The sequence below is a fragment of the Cnephaeus nilssonii genome, assembly GCF_951640355.1.
Source record: "Cnephaeus nilssonii genome assembly, chromosome: 21".
NCBI lineage: Eukaryota > Metazoa > Chordata > Mammalia > Chiroptera > Vespertilionidae > Cnephaeus > Cnephaeus nilssonii.
The window spans coordinates 25038644-25059881 of record NC_137092.1 but is presented as its reverse complement, the minus strand read 5'-3'; the positions used below and the strand labels follow the sequence as shown (position 1 = coordinate 25059881).

At 52.4% G+C, this 21238-nt stretch overlaps 1 protein-coding gene across 1 annotated transcript in view; it reads left to right on the top strand.

Annotated features, from left to right (window-relative positions):
- The window catches only part of NMNAT2 (nicotinamide nucleotide adenylyltransferase 2), a gene marked incomplete at both ends in the record, with an annotated part of 102372 nt that extends 82511 nt beyond the window's left edge, over nucleotides 1-19861 (top strand). Inside the window, 6 exons of the mRNA XM_079760547.1 lie at nucleotides 16-96; nucleotides 1235-1279; nucleotides 5062-5138; nucleotides 18844-18945; nucleotides 19044-19111; nucleotides 19759-19861. Of these exons, the coding sequence (XP_079616673.1) occupies nucleotides 16-96; nucleotides 1235-1279; nucleotides 5062-5138; nucleotides 18844-18945; nucleotides 19044-19111; nucleotides 19759-19861 (476 nt within the window). The remainder of the gene's footprint in view (nucleotides 1-15; nucleotides 97-1234; nucleotides 1280-5061; nucleotides 5139-18843; nucleotides 18946-19043; nucleotides 19112-19758) is intronic.
- Between the last annotated feature and the right edge of the window lie 1377 nt (nucleotides 19862-21238).

Below are 21238 nucleotides of genomic sequence, written 5' to 3'. Positions count from 1 at the left end.
TGCTCTCTCCCGTAGCCAAGATCTTGGGGAAGGTGGGAGAAAGCCTAAGCCGGATCTGCTGTGTCCGCCCGCCCGTGGAGCGCTTCACCTTTGTGGGTAAGGAGCACGGACCTGCTCTCCCAGTCCGGCCTCTTTTCTTTCCCCCTCCCTCCCTTCATTCATTCAGCAACCCACCCCCACTCCTGCCCTCACCCCATCCAGCACCTGCTACCGGATGACCATTTACAGAGCAATGGCTTTGAGAAAACAGAGGCTAACGATGGTGCTGGTGGAGCTGTTATGGGAGGCAGAGGGCATGACCCACAGGGCCTGGGCTGCCTGGGAGACGCCCCCCGCCCCCCCCCCCCCCCCCCCGGTGATGTGCGCATTCCCCACCCCCACAGGATGTGTCTACATGCCTAGGAGTTTTCAGGGGGCCCAGCATCCCCCCTCAGGTCCTTCCAGCTCAGGCATGCCTGTCCTCCTGGCGGCGGGCGAAGAACACACGCACTTTCCCAGTTCCCTCCGGTCTGGGCTGCTCCCCATGGACCCAGCATGGATGGATGGGACTATCCGGGCCCCCAGCTCCACTCTGCGGAGGAGCTGAAGGTCCAGGCCTCTTCCCTTTGGCGCTTTGGGGCTGACGCCTGCCATTTCTGAGGTCCCCAATGGCAGGCGTCTCGAGAAGGAGGGGAGAGGGACAGTTGAGGAGGACGGGAGGCAGGGGACCAAGGTGGCCCCTCCGTGGCTTTGTGCTCGCCGCGCTCCCCACGCGGGCCTCGCACACGCGCACGCACCGAAGGCTCTGTCGCTCACATCGCCTCGGGCTCTTGCTGCGTTCTGCCACGCGGAACACCGCCCGGGCTGCTTTGCGTGCCCTTTGAGCCACGTAACCCCTAAGGAGAGAGGGCCACCTTTTTGTGACTCAAAGCTGTCTCCCTCGGTTTGAGGACATTGTCTTCCCTAAAATACAGAAACAAACAGAAGGCGCTCAGCATGAGCGTGTGCGTTCGTCACTGGCTCCCCAGCGAGGCTAATTCTGACCGTCCCAGAAACGTGACGTCTGCCCTCTATTTTGGGCCGGACTGTGCTGTCCGTTCACTCTACGCAGATGCCCCCTGTGCAGGGAGGCGAGCACCCCCCTCCCCACCCCTCACCTCCTCCCACGTACTCCTTCCAAGGAGCCCAGGTGGGCTGCAGCTCGGGTACCAGGAAGCCGGGGCCCTAATGCTTCTGTGCTCCCCTCTCCTCCTAGATGAGAATGCCAACCTGGGCACGGTGATGCGGTACGAGGAGATTGGTGAGTGGGGATGGGAAAGCAGGGGGGGTGCATGGGGAGCCGCCTGCCTCCACCACGGGCAAAGTGGGGGCGCGGAGAGGCTTGAAAACCTGGGCCAGGGTTGCTACCGGGTCTACTCTCAGAAGAGCCCCAAGCGAAGACCCAAGTCTCAGTGGTGCCCTGTTCACCTCCTAACTGCACTCGCGCCAGTTCCCCGGAGGGAGGCCTGAGCCCTGGGCCGTTTCCCCTCGGAGCCTCCTCTCCCTCATCCGAAGACGTGGGAGTCGAGCTTCCGTGCCAGCCAGAGAGACCTGCCCACTACACCGCACAGGAGGCAGGAGACCTTCGGATGATGAGGGGCAGAGAGGGAGCCGGAAGCCGCCCACCGCCTCCCTGCAGCCTTGGGCTGAGGCCGTGGAGGCTCGAGGCCAGAGCAGGTGGAGGGCGGGGACCCGGAGCTGCCAGGTGGGAAGGAGCCAACCTGCCCCAGGGAGGGAACTGAGTGCTGGCCGGCCTGGGGAGCAAACCAGAAAACTGACATCTTTCCAGGGTTCCAGAGTGGATGAGAGAGACGGGGCGGGGGGACCCAAATATCTGACGCTGGGCAAAGAGCAGACAGGGTCCAGAATGCAGCTGGAGCAGCACAGGTACCCGGTGACAGAGAGGGTCAGGGATAGCGGGATGCCTGGATCTCTAGCTGAGGGGCAGCCTGGCGTCCAGCAGGCACGCTCAGTCTCAAAGGTCCAGCTGCAAAGACGCTGCGGGTGCCGCCTCCCGGCAGTCCTCTGTCTAGAGCTGGGGCTGGAGGTCACGGCCTCCCTCAGGGACCCTGGGAGGTGGGCTGCACTTGAACATCAGGTCCTCCCAGGAGGCCCAGCAGCTGTGACATCATTTCCGGGGGCTTTTCTGGGTCCTGTCCTCTGATCTGAGGTGCACTGGGCTCAGCTCTCACTGGTTTGCTAGAACCGTTTGCCAGGTTTCCAGGAATTCTGTGAAGCGGTGGTTACATGCAGCCAATACAAAAAATTAAATCATATCAAGTAACAGTTAAATAAATTGTGTTAAAAACAGAAGTAATGAAAACTCCTCACTTCCTAATTAGCTTACCATATTTTAATATCTTTATTTACTGGCATGGCCCTGAGGGCCACAGAAAGTGGTACCTGGCTTCCTGGGTGCACCCCAATTCAGGCAGGTGCACAGTGGCCACAGCCTCTAGCTCCCACAGCCCCCCAAACCTAAAGGCCAGGATGGGAGCGAAAGCCCTGCACCCCGTTCCCCAAGGTTCCACACCTGCCAGGAGCTAGTTTTCGGGGAAGTTCCGTGACCAGCAGAGCCCCCTCCTGCAGAGGCAAAGCCAATAGGGGTTTGCACAGGGCTCTGCTCTGTGCCCAGCGCTCAGTCTTAGCCCCATCTTACTGACTCTTCTTTCAGAGAAAGGAAAGCTGGGTGGCCACGGGGGGTCAGGATGGATGCCTGGCCTGGCACAGGTGGCGGCTGCCTCTGTGTGCGGTGGGAGCTGGGAAGGGCCGAGGGGCCTGGGCCTCACATAGCACAGATTCCTGGGTGGGGAGGGCGCCTGGAGAGCACGGACTCTGGCTCTGGGCCCTGGATCCCCGGTGGGGTGAAAGGGGGAAGTGGGAGGGAGCTGGCCTGCCTCCCCGGACCTCTGTGCTGTGAGCCCTCTGGCTCACACGTACTCTTTTTGCAATCCCCTTGCACGCTTCAAGAGAAGGAAAAAGCCATTTTTCTCTTAGCTCAGTTAGCATTTTGGCTCCCTGTTCTTAACCAGCTGACTGCCACCCTAGGGGGAGGTGAGGAGGGGGCTACCGGGGACCAAAAGCTTCGTGGGCTATAAAGGCCTCATGTCTCAGGCATTAAACTGGGAGAAATCACTGCTGCCCTCTAGTGGCCATACGTGATATCATCCCAAGCCCCGTGAGGGCCTGGGGTCTGGGATAAATACATCTGCTCTGGTCCTGCAAGCGAAGGTGGAGACCCCACTCTAACTCTCGGTGCTCTGGCTTTTGACAAAATAATAACCCAACATTATACTGGAGTGGGAAAGTGAGGCTCTGGCTGGGGTTAGAAAAGAGGTTCATTTCCATGGCTACAGAGCAGAGGTTCTGGTGGGGGCTGCCGCACGCAGAGTAGGATGTCGGGCAGCATCCCTGCCCTCTACGCACAGGATGCTAGCAGCACACCCTCTCCCCAGTCTTGACAACCAAAAACCTCTCCAGACGTTGCCAGGTTCTGGAGACAAAATTACCCGCGGTTGTGAACCACGGAGGGAGAGCAAGCTGAGGGCCAGCACATCCTCGGGGCTCGGCCACCTAACTGAGCTTTCAGGGGCCTGGAGGTTGAGCCTCAGCCTTTCAACAGGGAACTGACCTGGCCCTCTGGCTCCTAGAGGGGGACCGGGAACATCAGGCTCCCAGGAGTGAATCTGGCCTGGCTCCTCGGAGCCATACCACAGCTGGTTCCTCTCCACAGGTGGGGAGTCGGCCAGCAATCCCATGGCATAACATGGAGGGAGGGAGGCATCGCTGACTAGGGCGACACTTTCCCAGGCCCCCAAGATATAAGGGCAAAGGCCATGATGGCCAGCCTGCCTGCATGGCCTCTGTGGTCAGCTGGTCTGCAGTTAACTTAGTCATATGTCCTGAGCACCTACTGTGTGAGCACCTACTGTGTGAGGTCACTCTGTCTGGCCCTGGGGATATAAAGGTAAATTAAGGTCCCTGCACATAAACAGATTAGGCTATAGCAGGACATCAGGAGGATGGTCTGTTAGGAGTTAAGCCCTCAGGGCTCCATGGGGCTCCCTGAGGTTGGTCTGCTGAGTGGGATAATGAGATGCTGCCCTGTCTGTTGTCAGCCCACGCAGCCTTCCTCTGAACCACCGGGAACTCCTGCAGCAGGGACAGGCTCACGATCTGAAAGTCCCTGTCGGGCCGGAGCTAGCTGTGGGGTCTAAGGCCATCTCAGCCTCAGGGCCTGGGTGGCAGGGCCTCTGGAAGGCTCGGAGCCAGGCAGGCTCACTGTTTCAGACAAGAAGCCCACAGCCACGGCCTCTTGACAGAGGGCCAGGGATGGCTCCGAACTACACACACCACCGAGTTCCACCCCAGGCCGAGATGTCTCCTCTGTGGTTCCAAGAACCCCAGGGTTTTAATGAGCGAGTCAGTTTGCTGCTTGTTTTAAACCACGATGGGCCCCCCTGGGCTAATCCAGAGCGCGCTTAATGAGGGAAGGAAAACAACTGACAAGCGGGGAGTGTGCCTGGGAGTCAGACGAGGGGTTCTGGGCACCGCTTCTCAAGCCCTTATCTGAGGACAGGGGCCACGTAAGGAGAGGACGTCTGACGAGCTCAGCTACTGCCCCAGGGGCACTCAGTGCCTCCCCTTCCCCGAGTCATGTCGGCATTTGTGATGGGAGACACAGCAGCAGAGAAGCCAATGGCACTGACACTTGAGTTGGATGTGAAGCAACAGAGAGAGACCCTGAGGCCTTAGAGTGCCGGACCACCCTGAGTTAGCACGGCAAGACCCCTGTCCCCAGAAACCCCTCAGTCCCCAGCAAACCAGGCCCTCCCCGAAGTAATTCCTCCCACAGGAGACGGGTGGTCTGTGAACGCGCGGAGGGAGAGGTGAGCACAGGCTTCCGCACTACACACACCAGGGTGCAGGGGGGCCTGGGAGCCCCCGGGGGGAGACCTCTGGGTGCATCGGGGAAGAAGGCTGAGCGTTGCAGGCTTCCCAGGTCTCCACATGCTCCCTTTGCAAACTCTGTCCCCTCCCCAGAGCTGCGGATCTTGCTGCTGTGTGGCAGTGACCTGCTCGAGTCCTTCTGCATCCCAGGACTCTGGAACGAGGCAGATGTGAGTACCAAGGCTACAAGACCGCCCACAGCTGGCATGGGGAAGGATGGGGGGAGGGGCACTTGATTTGGGCCTCTGGTCTTCCACTCCCCACAGCCTCCCTCCCCAACCTGAGTTTCCTCCCCACTTCTGAGCTCCCAGGAGGGCAATCCATTCATATCTCCAGGGAAGGAAATTCTCACCCACCCCAGGCTGTATCTCCTACTGTATTGCCACACCTACTCTTCCTCTTGCTTGCTCTTGTAAAGCCCTGGGGGGAAGCCCTCTGAGTCATAGAATACCTTCTCCAAGGAGTGCTTGGGGCAGGGGTGGGGGTGGGGAGGGGGGAGGTGTGTGCTCCAGAGAGTGCTGCTGGTGGCAGGTGGGGGTGGGAGGGAAGGATAAAAAAGGCCTTTACTCCTTTGAATTATTGAGTGTTTTGTTTTCCTTGGATTCTTTTTGAAGAGGTAGTAAATACCACCCTAGAATTCCCTCAACTGGAGAATGGGGTCCAGAGGGGAGACATTAATGGCAACAGGTCAGTAGGATCCTTCTGGCTATTGACCTGGACTAGAGGGAACCAGGAAGTTAAAAGTTATATCACTTAGAAGCTCAGTGGACGTCCTCGGTTACCAGATCTGCCTGCAATGGTCTTAAGCCAGCTGATTCATAAACGACTCACTCTTCCCGTGGCCATTTCTTCCTGTTCTTTCATTAGTTCATTCATCTGAGAGCCAGAGCTAATGCCCCCAATCCCACAGAGAGCCCTCTGCAAGCTGAGTCCCAGGCAGTAATTCCGGATCCAGTGCTTTGTATTAGCTTGCTGTGTGACTCTGCAAATCACTCAACAACTCTGGGCCTCGGTTGTAGTTAATCTATAAAATCTATAGAATGTTATCTATCGCATCCGGAAATTTTAAAGAGATATGCAATACAGTCCCTAACCCCAGGTATTAGGTGGCAAGATGGATACATATGTAATTTTTTCACGTACATATATATATGTCTCTGGAGAGAGAGATCCGATAGGATCAGACTCAAGATTCTAGTTCTACTCTAACACAACTCATGACAAAATAATGTTCTGAGCCTCAGTTTTTCCCACCTCTAAAATGGGTATAATAATGGTGCCTACCTCATCGGATTTGGGGAGAATTAAATGAGATTCCCTATACATAGCGCCCTGCCTAGCTCCTGACCAATGAATGTTAATGAGTGAGTTTGCCTGCGCAGACATGGAGGTCTACACGTGGGTACGGGGGAAGGGCATCCATGCTGACAGGCGGTGGGATGCCCAGGAGAGGGGGGGGGTGTGGGGGGAGAGATTCAGGGGAGCAAATTACAGTGCAGTCCTTTCACCTCCAGCCCTCACCGATTTCCCGCAGAGAAATTCTGACCCCCTTTGTGTTCTGGATTAGGCGGCTTCGTTAGCGTTCCCTTTCCGCCCTGTCTCACAAGGTGCCGTGAAGGTGAAAGGTAAGGCGGGCCGAGTTCGGTACAGATCGCCGCAGAGCTCTGCCAGGAATCCAGGCAAATGCGGGCGACCGTCCGTCCGGGGCTGTCCCCGGGGCGGCCGGAGCCTGGGAACCTCCAGGGACTCTTCCCAAGGGCAGACCCAGGCTTGTGGAGCCTGAAACGTGCCCAGTTTGGGTTCTGGAAGCACGGCCAGGGCTTTGTTAGCTCGCTGCCTGCAGGTCCTCTAACTGCCCGCCGGAAGGGCTACTCTTATTGTTGCCCCGCTGACATTTGAGACCAGAAAAATGAGCCCCAGGCCCCTCCCTTCCCTGGGCCCCTGGTGCTGAAATGGCATGTTGGTTAAGACAGAAAATTGGAGAAACCAATAGCTGTTGAGTTACTGGGAATGCGAGAGTGGAGGTGGAGTGAGACCCTCACCTACTCAACTGTGTCCCCACTTGGCGGGTCACCCCAGAGATCGGGGCTCCCAGCCTGGCTGCTCCCAGAGGGCCCAGCAGGCCCAGGCCAGCAAGGACCCACATCTGTCCTGTTCAGGGTGCGGAGGACTCCAGTCCACAGCACAGGCAGCAGGGGAGCTGGGCGAAGGGGATACCCAAAGCTCATTAGTGGGCTTTCTAGAGCCCAGAGCTCTAGCTCCCCATCCAGCCCAGCCCATCACTCAGTCCTCTGATTCCACCCCCAGCCAGTCTGTGGGATCCTTAGAATCATGATATCTGAGGCCGAGAGGAAAAACACCAAGGAGCTGTGAGTGTGAATCTCAGCCCACCACGCAGGTGTGCCAGAAATGTTTAAACCAAATTAAAAGTCAACTCCAAATCTCTGTCCCACAGGGATGATGCGAAGTTGGTCTCAGTCATCCCTGACTCGCAGGACCTGAGAGGCTCCTGTTCGCCCTGAACAAGAATATCAATGCATGAGGGTCCCCACAGACATCTCTCCTCAGGCCTTTGGTGCCCTGAAGCTGGTGGCTCTATGCTCACCTGGGGCACGGGACTCCTGGCTGAGTCTTGAAGCCCAGCGCCGGGCTCCACTCACCTATCATCACCAGGCCCCATTTTCTTCTGAGGCTTTGCTCTCAGGGTGATGCCTGGGAGGGAGGAGGGAGGGGTTTCACAGATCCCTAGCTTCTTTCCAGTAGCGGGGAGGGGGAGACAGCGGAAGCTCTTTTTATTCTGATGCTACATCTCTATCTTCTCTCTCCTCCTCGGGACATCTGGTGAAACCTCTTCAGCGAGTGTAAAACCACTGATTTAAAGACATTCTGTTGTCTGCCCTGCAGATTCCTCTCTGAAGGGGCTGGCTCTCTGCTAGAGATAGGGTTGGGGTTGGGCGGAGAGGGGTACAGGGAGCAGGAGACGGTGGTTGCTCAGTGAATTATTCCACTGCCCTTATTTGGGGAAGATTGGCTCTCATGGTCTAGAAAAGGAAGGGCTTTGTCAAGACTGGGTGAGCCCTGTTTATTCTTCTGGGCCGGCCTGGAATTTCAGTCCCTACCCAGGAGATCACCAGGGATGAGGTTTGTGAGACCCACTTCTAGCCCAGGTTTCGTTCATTCATTTCGTTCATTCAGAACACCTGGTGGAGCCCAAAGCCGGAACCGGCCCGTGTCAGCAGGAGAACAAAGCTTCTTGGCAAAGTCCTGGGCCCTGGCTTGTATCCCAGTCTCCCGTGCTTTCTCCAGAATCCTCAGAAACCAGACAGGAGAGAAGGAGAAAGAGGAACCCCTGCACCCTCCTGTAAAGGAAGCTCCCGGGAAGTGGGGAGCCACTCTGTCCGCACTCAAGCTGGGCAGCAGCCGAGACAACCTGCTCAGGACCGCCAAGGCCCTTTCAGCCACGCACTCTCCACGGAGTCCCTCTTGCTCTTTCTGTGCTTTGGATTCCTGAGCCAACGCTCTTTACCCAGAAATCTAATTACACAACTAACGGGACAACCCCACCCCCACCCCAACACATCCCGTGGGCATTTCCTGTTAGGCAAAGAGACCCATTAGGCCTGCAGAGCATTCTGACCTCCTCTGACCAGTAACACACCCTACCCCTTACGTTCCCCGGGGAGAAAATTCCATACAAGTTCATCATGATCCTCCATAGAACCCGAAAGAGCTGCTTGTGTGTCCTGGTGGTCGGCATTTTCATTCTTGATTCCAGGAGAAATCAAGACTCAGATTCCTGGACTAGCCTTGGAGATCAGGCCCCAGGCCCCCTAGCCCAGTGGTCAGCAAACTCATTAGTCAACAGAGCCAAATGTCAACAGTACAACGATTGAAATTTCTTTTGAGAGCCAAATTTTTTAAACTTAAACTTCTTCTAACGCCACTTCTTCAAAATAGACTCGCCCAGGCCATGGTATTTTGTGGAAGAGCCACACTCAAGGGGCCAAAGAGCCGCATGTGGCTCGCGAGCCACAGTTTGCCGACCACGGCCCTAGCCTGTTCATTTCCGGGCTTTTTAAAAGTACATATATTTTTATTAATTTCAGAGAAGAAGGGAGAGACCAATAGAAACATCAATGATAAGAGAGAAGCACAGATCGGCTGCCTCCAGCATGCCCCATACTGGGGATGGAGCCTACAACCCGGGCATGTGCCCTGACCAGGAATCGAACCTTGACCTCCTGGTTCATAGGTCGACGCTCAACCACTGAGCCATGCCGGCTGGGCATTTCCGGACTTCTTATTAGAGAACTAGTCTCCCCCAGAAGGCCTGGTCGTTGCTGTGCTGCTTCCTGACCCCAGCACCAAAGCGGGTGTCCAGGCGGGACCAAGGTCCGTGGGAAACCAAGGCCAAAGGCTAACCGGTCAGCCACGGACAGATTTCTGAAGCAGGAAGATTTCAGACTCGCTCGCTCCCCTCCCCCAAACAAAACCTGTGGTCCAGGACCTTATGCTGCCAGCTGCTTTGTCCATTAGCTTATGGTGGAAGGCAGCCTGGCAAATTAACTCTGATTCAAGTATTCTTTCCTTCGATCAATCTTGCAACTCATACTGATTGAGTGACCACGATGAACATAAGCATGTTATTTGCCCTTGAGGCACTGGCAACCTAAAAGTACCTTACATTTTCTTAGATGAGTTCCTTCTAGTCCATGAAATAAAACATGTGAAAAGTTCAGAGGAGTTTCTGACCCTAAAAAGCACTCAATCAATGTTGGCTGTTATTCATTCATTGGTTTTAAACTACTGAGTGGCTGCCATGTGCCCGGCACTGTTCCAGGGCTGGAGGAACAGAGAAAACAAAATACACCAAGTCCCCCGCTGGGTGCACTTTACTCCCTAGAGGGGAGACGGGCCATAAACACTTGGCTTGTTAACCCCTAGAACATTCCTGAGAAGTGGGATCTCTATTCCCGTTTACAGATCCCGAAACCAGGGCTCACATGGATTGTGACTTGTGCAAGACCTAACTATTGGTCAGCAGAGAAGGATTTTGCATAAATCTCCAGCTCCCTAATCCAGATAAGACGGGACAAGTGAGAGGAATGATACATGTAATTCACAGCAGGCCAGAGAGGAGGCAGCACTGAGCTGGGCTTTGAATGATGGACAGGATTGGGTTAAGTGGGTGGAAAGAGAGGGCTTGAGAGGCGGAGAGAAGGCTGTACAAGATCCAGTGGTGGGAACAAGACCTTTTGGGGGAGATGGTTCTGGCTGGTTGAACTAGAAGGTTTCTCTTGGTCTCTATTTGGGAAGCTTTTGACTTTTCAGCAAGATGGCAAAATCATTACGTTTAATGATTAAACGTATTAGCCACTCGCCTTTTAAATGAGCCAGGGTCAATATTTAACCCAAAGGAATGAAAGTCTAAAGGGACGTGAGGCACCGGAGACGGGCCCATGAGGAAAGTGTTTTTGCTTTGTTCCTTTGTCTTTCTTTTTGCATTTCCCGAAGCCCGGCACTCCACAGGCCAGCTCTCATCGGCTGTAGCCGACATTTTTCCAGCCAACCGGCCCGTGGCCTAACTGCTTCCCCCATCCACCAGCTGTGGGAAACCAACCAAAGCAAATAAACAGGGGAAGAGCCTGGGGCAGTGGCCACTCCAGAAGAAATCCCTGGGCTCCGGGACAAATGGAGCAAAGACAAACATTTGGTTTTTCAGGCTCAGATGGTTTTCATCAGACAGTCCAGCCGCGGCCAGGAAGCCCCACGGACACTCCCACCCTGGGGATTAGGTCCCCCGCACTGATCGGCCTGGGCTGAATGGACAGGCTCCGGGGAAGGAGGCTCAGCCCTAGCGGGGAGATTCTGGTTCTCGTGTGAAAGGCACTGTTGGCTTCGTTTTCAGGCTGCTGACTTGGGTCTGGAACCCCCTGCCTTCCCACACCCCCCGTCAAGCTGGAAAGGGGGGTGGAGAGGATTTTCCCTGGGAAACCCCTCGGAAGCATCGTTCCTTTATGTGCACTAAGCGGCGTTCGGGAAATGCATTCCCACCTTCTCGACTCTGATCGCACTCGCCTCTCCCAGCCTTCCCGCCGGGGAGGAGCGGGGGCCAGGACCAAGGTGGACGACGCTTGGCTGATATGGGTGCAGCAGGTAGCAGAAGCCTGTCGCCCACTGTGTGGCTTCTGCTGGACACTCTCTCCCTGCATCATTTCTGACCCACTCAGAAGCATACACAATGACATACCCCAGGGGGCAATGTAGAGTAATGAACAGAGGACTTAGCCCATGAGATGCCTGGAGAAAAGACAGAGGATCTTTTCAAACCAAGAAAGTTTCAAGTCACTAAAATGTGAGTCTTAACAATGGATCTAGAAGAGGTGTTGTTTTTGGAAAGGGGACCTGGCCCTGAGCGGGTCTGCGTAGGGCCGCCCGTGGTGTGTGAGCGCTTCACTTTTTGCAGGCAAGATTTCACATTTTGAGAGTATGTTTAGTAAAGCTGGGGACAGTGAAGCAAGGAAGGGCTTAGGATAGAGGAAGCAGCAGGAGAGAGCCTAGGCGGTCTGCTTTGGCTCACTGAGAAGTCAGGGAAGAGGGGGCCCTGGAGACAGGTTCAGGGGGTTAGCCTGGGACGAGCTGCCGCTACCCATTGCTCCCTGGTTGCAAGTCTCCTGGGGTCCCCTAGAGCTTAGGAGATGCACACCTTTGGGGGAAGAAGAGAGAGAAGGAAAAGGCGCGGGCGCGCTCCTGGGAGGGAGAGCTTACACTGGCATCCGTTCAGGGTTTTCAAGGCTGGGAGCTTAGGGAGAGCCTCAATAGAATATTCATCAGCTTTTCCAGGTGCGCCCTTTCAGGGTCGTGGTCACCGATTGGTCCGTGTCAGGGCACGGGGTCATTAGTCTTTGCAGCTGATCCTGGCGTGGCTCACCTTGTTTTGCTACTTTTCTAGGCCCGGAGCTGAAATACCACTGAGGCCTGGATGTTTTCTCAGGGAGGTGACCTTCAGTATCTGGCTGAAAATTGTCAATCAGTTTGTTCAGCTATCTGTCTCCGTTTCCCCATTCCACTTGCCAAGGACTTTTCCTGGCTTCTTACTACCGTGCCTCAGTGTGATGCAGCAGGAAGAGCCTTTAAAGCAGACTAGAGTGAGTTCAAGTTCACCTCCTGGCTGTGCCACTTGGGCTTGTGACTAAATCTCACTGAGGCTTGGTTTTCCCATCTATGAAATGAGAACTGAGGCACGTGTCGCAGAAGAGAGTTGATGTAAGGATTAAATGTAATAATAAATAAGGTTCCTAACATTGTGCCTGGCACAATAGCAGGTACTGTTTCTTCCCCTCCTGACTGATAGTCCCATGTTCGTCCCTGAATCTCCTCATCTCGGGGGGAAACACAAGTGTGCGCATGTAGCTCAGGTACGGTACCTCAGGAAGAGGGCACGGTTAGAATTGGGAACCCTAACCTAGGTCTCAGAGTGATCCTACAGAGCAGGCGTCCTCAAACTGCGGCCCGCGGGCCACATGTGGGTGTTTTTGCCGTTTTGTTTTTTTACTTCAAAATAAGGTATGTGCAGTGTGCATAGGAATTTGTTCATAGTTTTTTTTTTTTAAAACTATAGTCCGGCCCTCCAACGGTCTGAGGGACAGTGAACTGGCCCCCTGTTTAAAAAGTTTGAGGATCCCTGCTACAGAGGGTCTTACTAGTTAGGCTTGCCTGCCTCCGTCAACGTCAATTGGATCCTGTTGCTAGTAGCAGTCAAGGCCTCTGTTTAAAACACGCTAATGGTTGCTCTTTGGAATTGGAATGAAACCCCGTCTTTGCTGTGTCCTGGTCCTTGTCCACTTCCCCCACCTCTCTGGGCTCCAGGTCCACCTGGCTTCTCTAGTTGAACACCCTTTCCCACCTCGGGGCCTTGCACTCACGGTGGCTTCACTGGGGCTGCTCTTGGCCCAGGTTTCCCTGTGTCTTCCTCTGCTAGCCGTTTAGGGTCCAGCTGAAAGTAATGGTGTTTGATTTTGAAGGGGTTCACAACAGGCCTCCTAAATGTGCTGCTTTAGCCTGGGGAGTATTTTGAGGTGAAGGCAACTGAGACCCTGTGGGCTCGGGAGAAGCTTTTACTTGTCCCTTAAAGTATTTAAGTTTGGAGCTTGGCCCATCATATGTTACCACCAGAGATAAAGTCTAATGACCTATCTGGAGGGCACAGCCAATATTTAATCACTGAACACCTGCTCTTATCGTCCTTCGCCGAATGACCTTGCTCCCCTCTGAAGCACCAAGGCGTCTGACCTCCTCCGTAGCTCAGAATGCCATTATACCTCATTTTACCTTCCTGTCTTGAACCTCTCGTATATGAGGGGCTCTGACTTTTATGTATGTGGGGCTCCCATTCATGAGTATGTAATTGAATGTGGTTATTTTCTCTTGTTAATCTGCCATATGTAGATTTAATTACTAGACCAGCTGGAAGAACCTAGGATAGGGGGAAATTTCTTCCTCTCCCACAATATTCAATATTGTCCTAGCTCTACCTGATGTTTTCTTATTTAAATATTTATCTGTTTATGATCTACCCCTACAAGACAGTAAGCTTTGTGAGCACACTAAAGGTACCTGTCTTTTTCAGCAACAGCAGGACAGGGACCAGTTGGCCATATACCCTCAATAAAAATGTGTCGAATGGAAGAATGAAAGGGTACCTGGGAAAAGCTTGGTTGGAGGAGTTCAGCCCACGAGATAGTTTGCCTCCACCATGAGATGTGGCTAATGTGTTATGGGTCAATTTTTGAGAGTTACCGGTAAGACATTAGCCACTACAGGATATTAGCCACTTAATAGTAACCTGGCCTTATCCTTCATAGCAATGCAGTTGAAATAATCATTTGTGTAATGTTTCCCACTAGTTAGTGATTGACCCAAGAGATGAAGCCATATCTGTCTTGCTCAACCTTCTGTTCCAGAAAGGTCTTGGCTCAGACCTTTGGGCATCCTCCTACCCCAAGCATCCCTGAAATCCAGCAAGGCAGGTCTTGGAATTCAGCCTCCTGGAGGGATGATGATGATAACCACATTCCTTCCAAGAGATTTGCCCCCTGTGTTTCTCCCAAGGCCAGGTTGCTTCCTGCCTCAACATGTTTCACCTCCTTCCCTCGGATTCCCTGAATTTGGGGAAGCAGAGTCTGCTCCTTCCACTTGCTCTCCCCATCCCCACCAGCCCTCCCCTGCAGAGCCTTTGACTAGAAGATGAAAAGATCACTGAGACAGTGACATTTAATTGGAGGATTTTGAGCTAAGGAGCAACGTAATTTGACTTGTATTTTAACATTATCAGCCTGGAATAGACTGAAAAAGGCAAGAGAAAAACAGGGAGACTAGAGCAGCGGTTGCCAACCTTTCGGTTCTCACAGACCACCAGTTGGCGAACACTGGACTAGAGAAACTCAAGTGAGAGATGATGGAGGTGAATTAGTTACCTGCTGCTAACTTGGTGACTTAAACCACACACATTTATTCTCTTACACTCTGGAAGCCAGAGTCCAAAAAGGCTTCACCAGGACAAACGAAGTTGTTGGCAGGGCCGTATTCCCCCAGAGGCTCCCGGGGAGAATCTCTTTCCTTGCCTCTGCTAACTCCTAGAGCTGCATTTGTTGCATTGCTTGGCTCATAGCCCCTTCTTCCGTTTTCAAGGCCAACAGTGTAGCATCTTCAAATCTTTCTCTGCTGTCTTTACATCATCGTCTCTCTCCTGTGTTAAATTGCCCTCTGCCTTGCACTTGTAAGGCCACTTGTTATTGAATTAGGTCCCTCCCCGTAGATTATTCTGGATAATTTCAAGATCACACCTGCAGAGTTTCTTTTGCTATATAAGGTTTTTGGGGTCATGGGTTCCAGGGATTAGGACCTGGATATCTTTGGGAGCCATTATCTAACCTATCAAAGGAAGCTTGGACCAGGATAGAAGTGATGAAAATGGTGAAAAATGAGCGGTTCTTGGATTTGTTTTGGAGTCAGAGTCAATTAGGTTGTCTTATAAATCATATGGGATGTGAGAGCAAAAGAGGAATCAAGGAACTCGCCAAGGCTTTGGCCTCAGCAGTTTTAAGAAGAGTTTCCATTTATTGAAATGAAAGGCTACAGGGAAAACATTTGGCGGGGGGGGGGGGGGGGGGGGGGGTGGCAGGTGGTAATGATTGATCGATGTCAGAGCGTTTAGGGGCTCATGGACATATCAAATTTGCGATGCCTCACCCCAATGGGCATGTTGAAAAGGCCGCTGGATATATGAGCCTGAAGTTCGGGAGAGAAATCTATGCTGGAGGTATCAATTAGGGAGCCTTTAGTGTGTCTTTAAAGCTTTGAAATCAAATGGAATTATTAAGGGTATGAATACAGATAAAAAAGAGGTCCAAGGACTGAGGCATGGAGACTCCAATGCAAAGTTCAAGGTTAGGGAGATGAGAAAGAACCAGCAAGATGAGAGACCAAACAAGAGTAGATGGGAAGGTAGGAGGACAACCAAGAGAGAGGGTGGTGTCCCGGAGGCCAGGTGAAGACGAGAGGCAGGGAATTGGGGTGGGGTAGGAAGGAGGTTACCTATAGGACCAATAGCACACCTCACCCAACTCTAGCACCTGGCACCTCCCCTCACCCCAAAGCACACACCCACACAAACACCCTCCAGCATGAAAATCAAGCCCGAGCCCTAGAAGATAAAGTCTGCAGCCTCCGGCCTACACGCCTGCAGACATGCCTCTTTGATGTGGTAACGCTGTGTCTTGTCTCTAGACCCCGTCTCCCTTGCCCATTTGTGATTCTCAGGGGGCCAGTCTGTCACCTGTTTCTGGCAAAGGAAAACATCTCAAACAGCACGGTCTCCATCTGCTTGCTACCCACTGAACCACCTGGCACTGTTAGTGATTGGGTGCTCAGATCATTAGTTCCTGAGTGGAAAGCAGCAGATGCACTAATGTCACCCAGAGGGCCATCCCCCCAGGAGTCCTGACTGTCATTCTGAGCCATTGTTTTCATGCTTTAAACGGGGATGTTCTCTTTAAATAGCCCCATTATTTCAGGCATATGAAACACCCATCCAGTTCTCAGAATCAAATTGAAGGCAGATCCTGTGTTATGGGGCCTACACCAGATATCCTGAAACATCTACCTAGCCAAGCCCTTAAGGATCTCCCTGGTATACCTCCCATTCCTCCCTCCCCTCCCGTCTCCTTCCCTTTTCTCCTTTCTTCTCTTTCCGTACCAATTCTCCTGGAGTTTTAACTCAGTATTTATTTAGACCACTGGTTCTCAAGCTTGGTTGAATATTGCAATCACTTGGGGAACTTTAAAACACTGTTGATGCCCAGGTCCCATTCCCAGAGGTTCTGATTTAATTGGTTTTGGGTGTGAACTGGGCTTTGGGAAAATTTAAAACACCGGAGGCAATTCTAATGCTCAGCCAAGCGTGAGAACCGGTGTCTTAGGTTACCTTCAGAGTAGTGAACCCCAGGGCAGCCTTCTAAAAGCTATGGCAGGAGGAGCTGGGTCTACCTCCAACTCCCTGCCCTGCCTCTCCCTAACATTCCTGGGTTTTATAGGGCAGTTTAAACCGTGCCAGTTTACCGGGTCTGAACACCACCGATCGGTGCGGCAAGTTGCAAAATGCTCTAGTTTTCCAAATGGCATGATCCCATGGGGCCCTGATATTTTACACCTACCTCTAACTTCTCTTCACAACTTCCCTCTCAGCGCACCTTCAGCCGACTTTTTATTTCAGCAACAACAGAGCTCCAGTTGCAACTCTAGCTCCAGTTGTCAGCAATGGCAGAAGTAGGGTAAAGTGGATGGAAAACCCAAGGGCACAGGCGCACGTGCACGCATGTGTGCGTGCACCCAATCACGCGCACGTGCACCCAATCACGCGCACGCACACACGCAAGCGCCCACATGAACATCATCAGTGAATTGGACTTAGAAGTGGAACCCTACTAGTACAGAAATCCTCCCACAGTGCTCCTTCATGTTTGTTGGTGTCACTAGTTTGGAGAACTGTAAGAAGAAACCTGGGTCCTTTGCTGCCAAAACCAGGTCTTGCTCAATGAGCTGCCTTGCTTAGAAGCAGCCGGCCTCCCCTCCCCTACTCCCCCCACCTGGGATCCTTAATTGGCAAGATCTAAGCAATAATAATACGCCCAGGCTAGATCCAAGTGTCTAAGTGCCATCACTTTCAGACTCTTTGAAAACAAAAATTGGCACGAGTTTCCAGAAAGCTTGGTAATATGTCTCAAGAGCTTGAAATGTGTCCAGTTCAGATCCTTTCATCTAATTATTTTACTTCTTATCCTAAAGGAATAATCAGAGATGTGGCAGAAGTCTCATGTATAAAGATCTTCAACAAATTATGATGTATAATTGCAAAAAACAGGTCACTGCACACTTTCTATTATACAAGATGGGTTTAATATATTATTGCCATATCATAGTACAACTTGACAATAAAGTACACAGATGGCTAAAGCTTCATCTTGTCAAATCATTTTAGTGATGTAAGAATATGCTCACAATATAATGTTAAATTAAAATGCAGATAAAGCCCTGACTGGTTTGGCTCAATGGATAGAGCGTCGGCCTGCAGACTGAGAGGTCCCAGGTTCGATTCCGGTCAAGGGCATGTACCTTGGTTGCAGGCACATCCCCAGTAGGAGGTGTGCAGGAGGCAGCTGGTCGATGTTTCTCTCTCATCGATGTTTCTAACTCTCTATCCCTCTCCCTTCCTCTCTGTAAAAAAATCAATAAAATATATATAAAATGCAGATAAAGTGATTTATTTTTCAGTTTAATCCAAATGTGGCGTGTATATATACACTTATTTGTAGAGAGGAAAAACATTTATTATGGTTATATTAGTGGTTTTCTGTGTGGTGTGGTTCTGATTGTGTTTGTTTTTTTTTCCTTCTTCGTCATTTCGTTTGTTTTGTTTTTTTAGTTTTCCAAGCTTCTATGTTGTCTATAGTCAGGATAAATGTAAAAGGTTATTATTTTTTTAATGAAAGGTTTCATTTCTCACGTGGCAGCAAGCTCCTATCAAAGGCTGAACTCAGAAGTGACCCCGTTATAATCCTCCTCCTATCACTTCCTCTGCACACACCGATGCATGCCCCTGAGACCCTCAGCAGCTTTGACTGGGGTGAGCAGGGAGCATTCTAGCCCCTCTCAGTAGCCCCCCGGGGGCCAGGATTTTTCTTGCTGGGCAACGGGATCTGTGTTGCCACACAGCTGTCCACCATAGGACTATGTGCCATTCATGCTATTCATCAGCATTATGAACTCAACAGGAGCCTCAGGCATTGGAGAGATCGTGCTCAGGCATGCAGAACCACGCTTATTCATTGGTCTAGGGCAGTGGTCGGCAAACTCATTAGTCAACAGAGCCAAATATCAACAGTACAACAATTGAAATTTCTTTTGAGAGCTAAATTTTTTAAACTTCTTCTAACGCTACTTCTTCAAACTAGACTCGCCCAGGCCGTGGTATTTTGTGGAAGAGCCACACTCAAGGGGCCAAAGAGCCGCATGTGGCTTGCGAGCTGTGGTTTGCCACTCTGTTGACTAATGAGTTTGCCAACCACTGGTCTAGGGGTATTTATTACGCATATTCTGTGTGCCAGGCGAAGTTCTCACTCATTCCACTAACACTGTTACAGGTTGTTAACCTGAAGGAGCTGACTGATGGGCTGAGAAAGCAAGTGTAGGACTAAAGCTTGGGGTTCCACATGGATGATACCTGCACCCTGCTAAGTAGTTGCTTGGTAGGGGCTTGGGGTCATGATCTCACAAAAGGCTTTCTCTCCCTCTCTCTCCCCCCCCCCCCACCCCTAGATGGAGGTGATTGTTGGGGACTTTGGGATTGTAGTGGTGCCCCGGGACGCAGCTGACACAGACCGAATCATGAATCACTCCTCAATCCTCCGCAAATACAAAGTGAGTTCTCCATCTCCCTGCTGGTGTAGCTCTGTGAGGTGGACCTTTTCCGCGAGGCCGGGGGGGCTGGCAACCTATTCTCTCTGCTCTGTCCCCAGAACAACATCATGGTGGTGAAGGATGACATCAACCATCCCATGTCTGTTGTCAGCTCAACCAAGAGCAGGTACGTTTGACTCATCATATGAGGAGAGAATGGGGAGCAGCCAGACCAAGGCTAGAGCAAAACTGCAGAAACCAAGGTGCATCCCTGGAGCCCTTTTGTACCTGCGGGTGCCTTCCCGCCACAGCCCCCCGGCTTGTGAGAGGGCACCTTCGTCTCCATCCGGCTCCTGTGGGAAAGAAAGGAAATGGTCAATCAGAAGAACCCCGATGAGAATCGTTTTCACAGACCATGGTGCAGAGAAACACAAAGGAATGAGATAAGAATAGCTAACATTGAAATGCCTACTGTGTGCTTGGGCTGTTCTAAGTGGGTTTCGTAATGAATCATTTAATTTTTGTAATAAATGAGATAGTTATTGTCCACATTTTGTGGAAGAGAAAACTGAAGAACAGATGGGCTTAAATCGCTTGCCCAAGGTCCCTCAGCTAGGAACTGGCAGAGCCAGGATGAAATGGAGTCACCAGGTTGGGGGAGACATTGTGGGCACAAGAGGGCATTTCCTAATAGGGATTCCACTTACTTAGCCTAAGCAAAGGCTGGTACTGGGGCGTTGGGTAACCCTTTCCCTGAAAGAGAGTGGGCAGACCAGTCCTCCTGCCAGGCTTCAGGGAAGGATGTCCATCCGATAACCATCTCTTCTCATCCAGGCTGGCCCTGCAGCATGGGGACGGCCACGTCGTGGATTACCTGTCCCAGCCCGTCATTGACTACATCCTCAAGAGCCAGCTGTACATCAACGCCTCGGGCTAGCGGCCACACAGCCCTCCGCTGCACTCTCCCCACGTCCTCCGCCAACACACTGGCCCCTCCAGTCTCTGTCGGTCCCCTGTTTCTCTCCGGCCTCTGTTTCTCCATCTCCTCATCTTGACTGTTCTCCCCGTTCGCCGGCTCAAGCCCCCACAGTGTGGGGACCTTCAGAGAACCTCGGCATCCCTTACTCCGCAGTCATCTTTGGACAAACTTTCCTCTAGTCTCCGGGTTGGGGGTGGGTGAGGGCGTAGGGTTGGGAGTTGGGGGGAAGTGCCGTCCTTGGAGATGTGCTGGTGGCCATCTCCCAGCATGCTCTAGAGAGTGGCTCTGGTGCCCATCCTCCCAGCATGCTCTGGGGAGGCAGCTCTGGCTCTCGCCTTCCCAGCATGCCCTTTACCACAAAGGGCTATTTTTTTTCCTTTTCTGTTTTTTGTTTTATTTGTTTTGTGTTTTTTTTTATTGTTGTTGCTCACGCCTCATAGAACTTGGATGAAATCAGTGTCCGTGGTTCTTCACGTCTGTGGTCTTGATGCATTCCTGTGGAATCGCTTCCCTGTGATGGGAAACTGTGGCCAGACTCAGCACAGTGAGTGCGTAAGGGCCACACCCAGGGAAGAAGGCCAAGCCACCTCCACTTCCCCAACACCCCCCCACCTACCTACACCGCCCATCCCCACCCCCACCCCCTACAGCAGCAGCAGCAGCAGCAGCAGCAACAGTCTGGGGTCAGGAGTGAGACTTTCACGTTCTGAAATCTGGGAGGCAAGTCTGGGAACAGGAGGGGTTCTTAGAAGAATTTGAGTCCATTTCCTTAGTTTCAAACCATTTTCCTGAGGCTCTGGGCCTAGCTTCACACAGAGCCAGTCCATCCCCATTTCCTGGTGACATCTATACACTTACTCCTGTGGGCAGGGACTGATGGCAGAGAGTGGGTCTCCTGCCATCCCAGGCGTTTCCATCCCCCATCTCAGCCGATGGAGGCCGTACCTAGCCACATTCCTGCACCCGAGAAGCAGCACATATGCAAGGCCACATCCTAATGATGCAGTCACTTCTGAAGAAAAACATGCTAGGAATTCACTCATCCCTGGGGATCTTTGCTAATTGCAATTACTGCCTGTTTGGCTGGGACATGTCTCTGTCATAATGTGAGTCCAGGATGACGTAGGAGAAAGCAATTGGTTGCCCTGGTGGAAATTGATGATCCTTCACCCACTGAGCTGGGGTGACACAGCCTGAGGGCAGTTCTTGAGAAGCAGAGCCTTGGCCTTGTTCCCAGGCCGGTCTTACCTCCTGCCCAGCCGGCAACCATTGTCATCATCTGAGGAGATCTGCCTGGCAGAGGAGTGGGTTCACAGGACAGAGATCGTGAGGGAC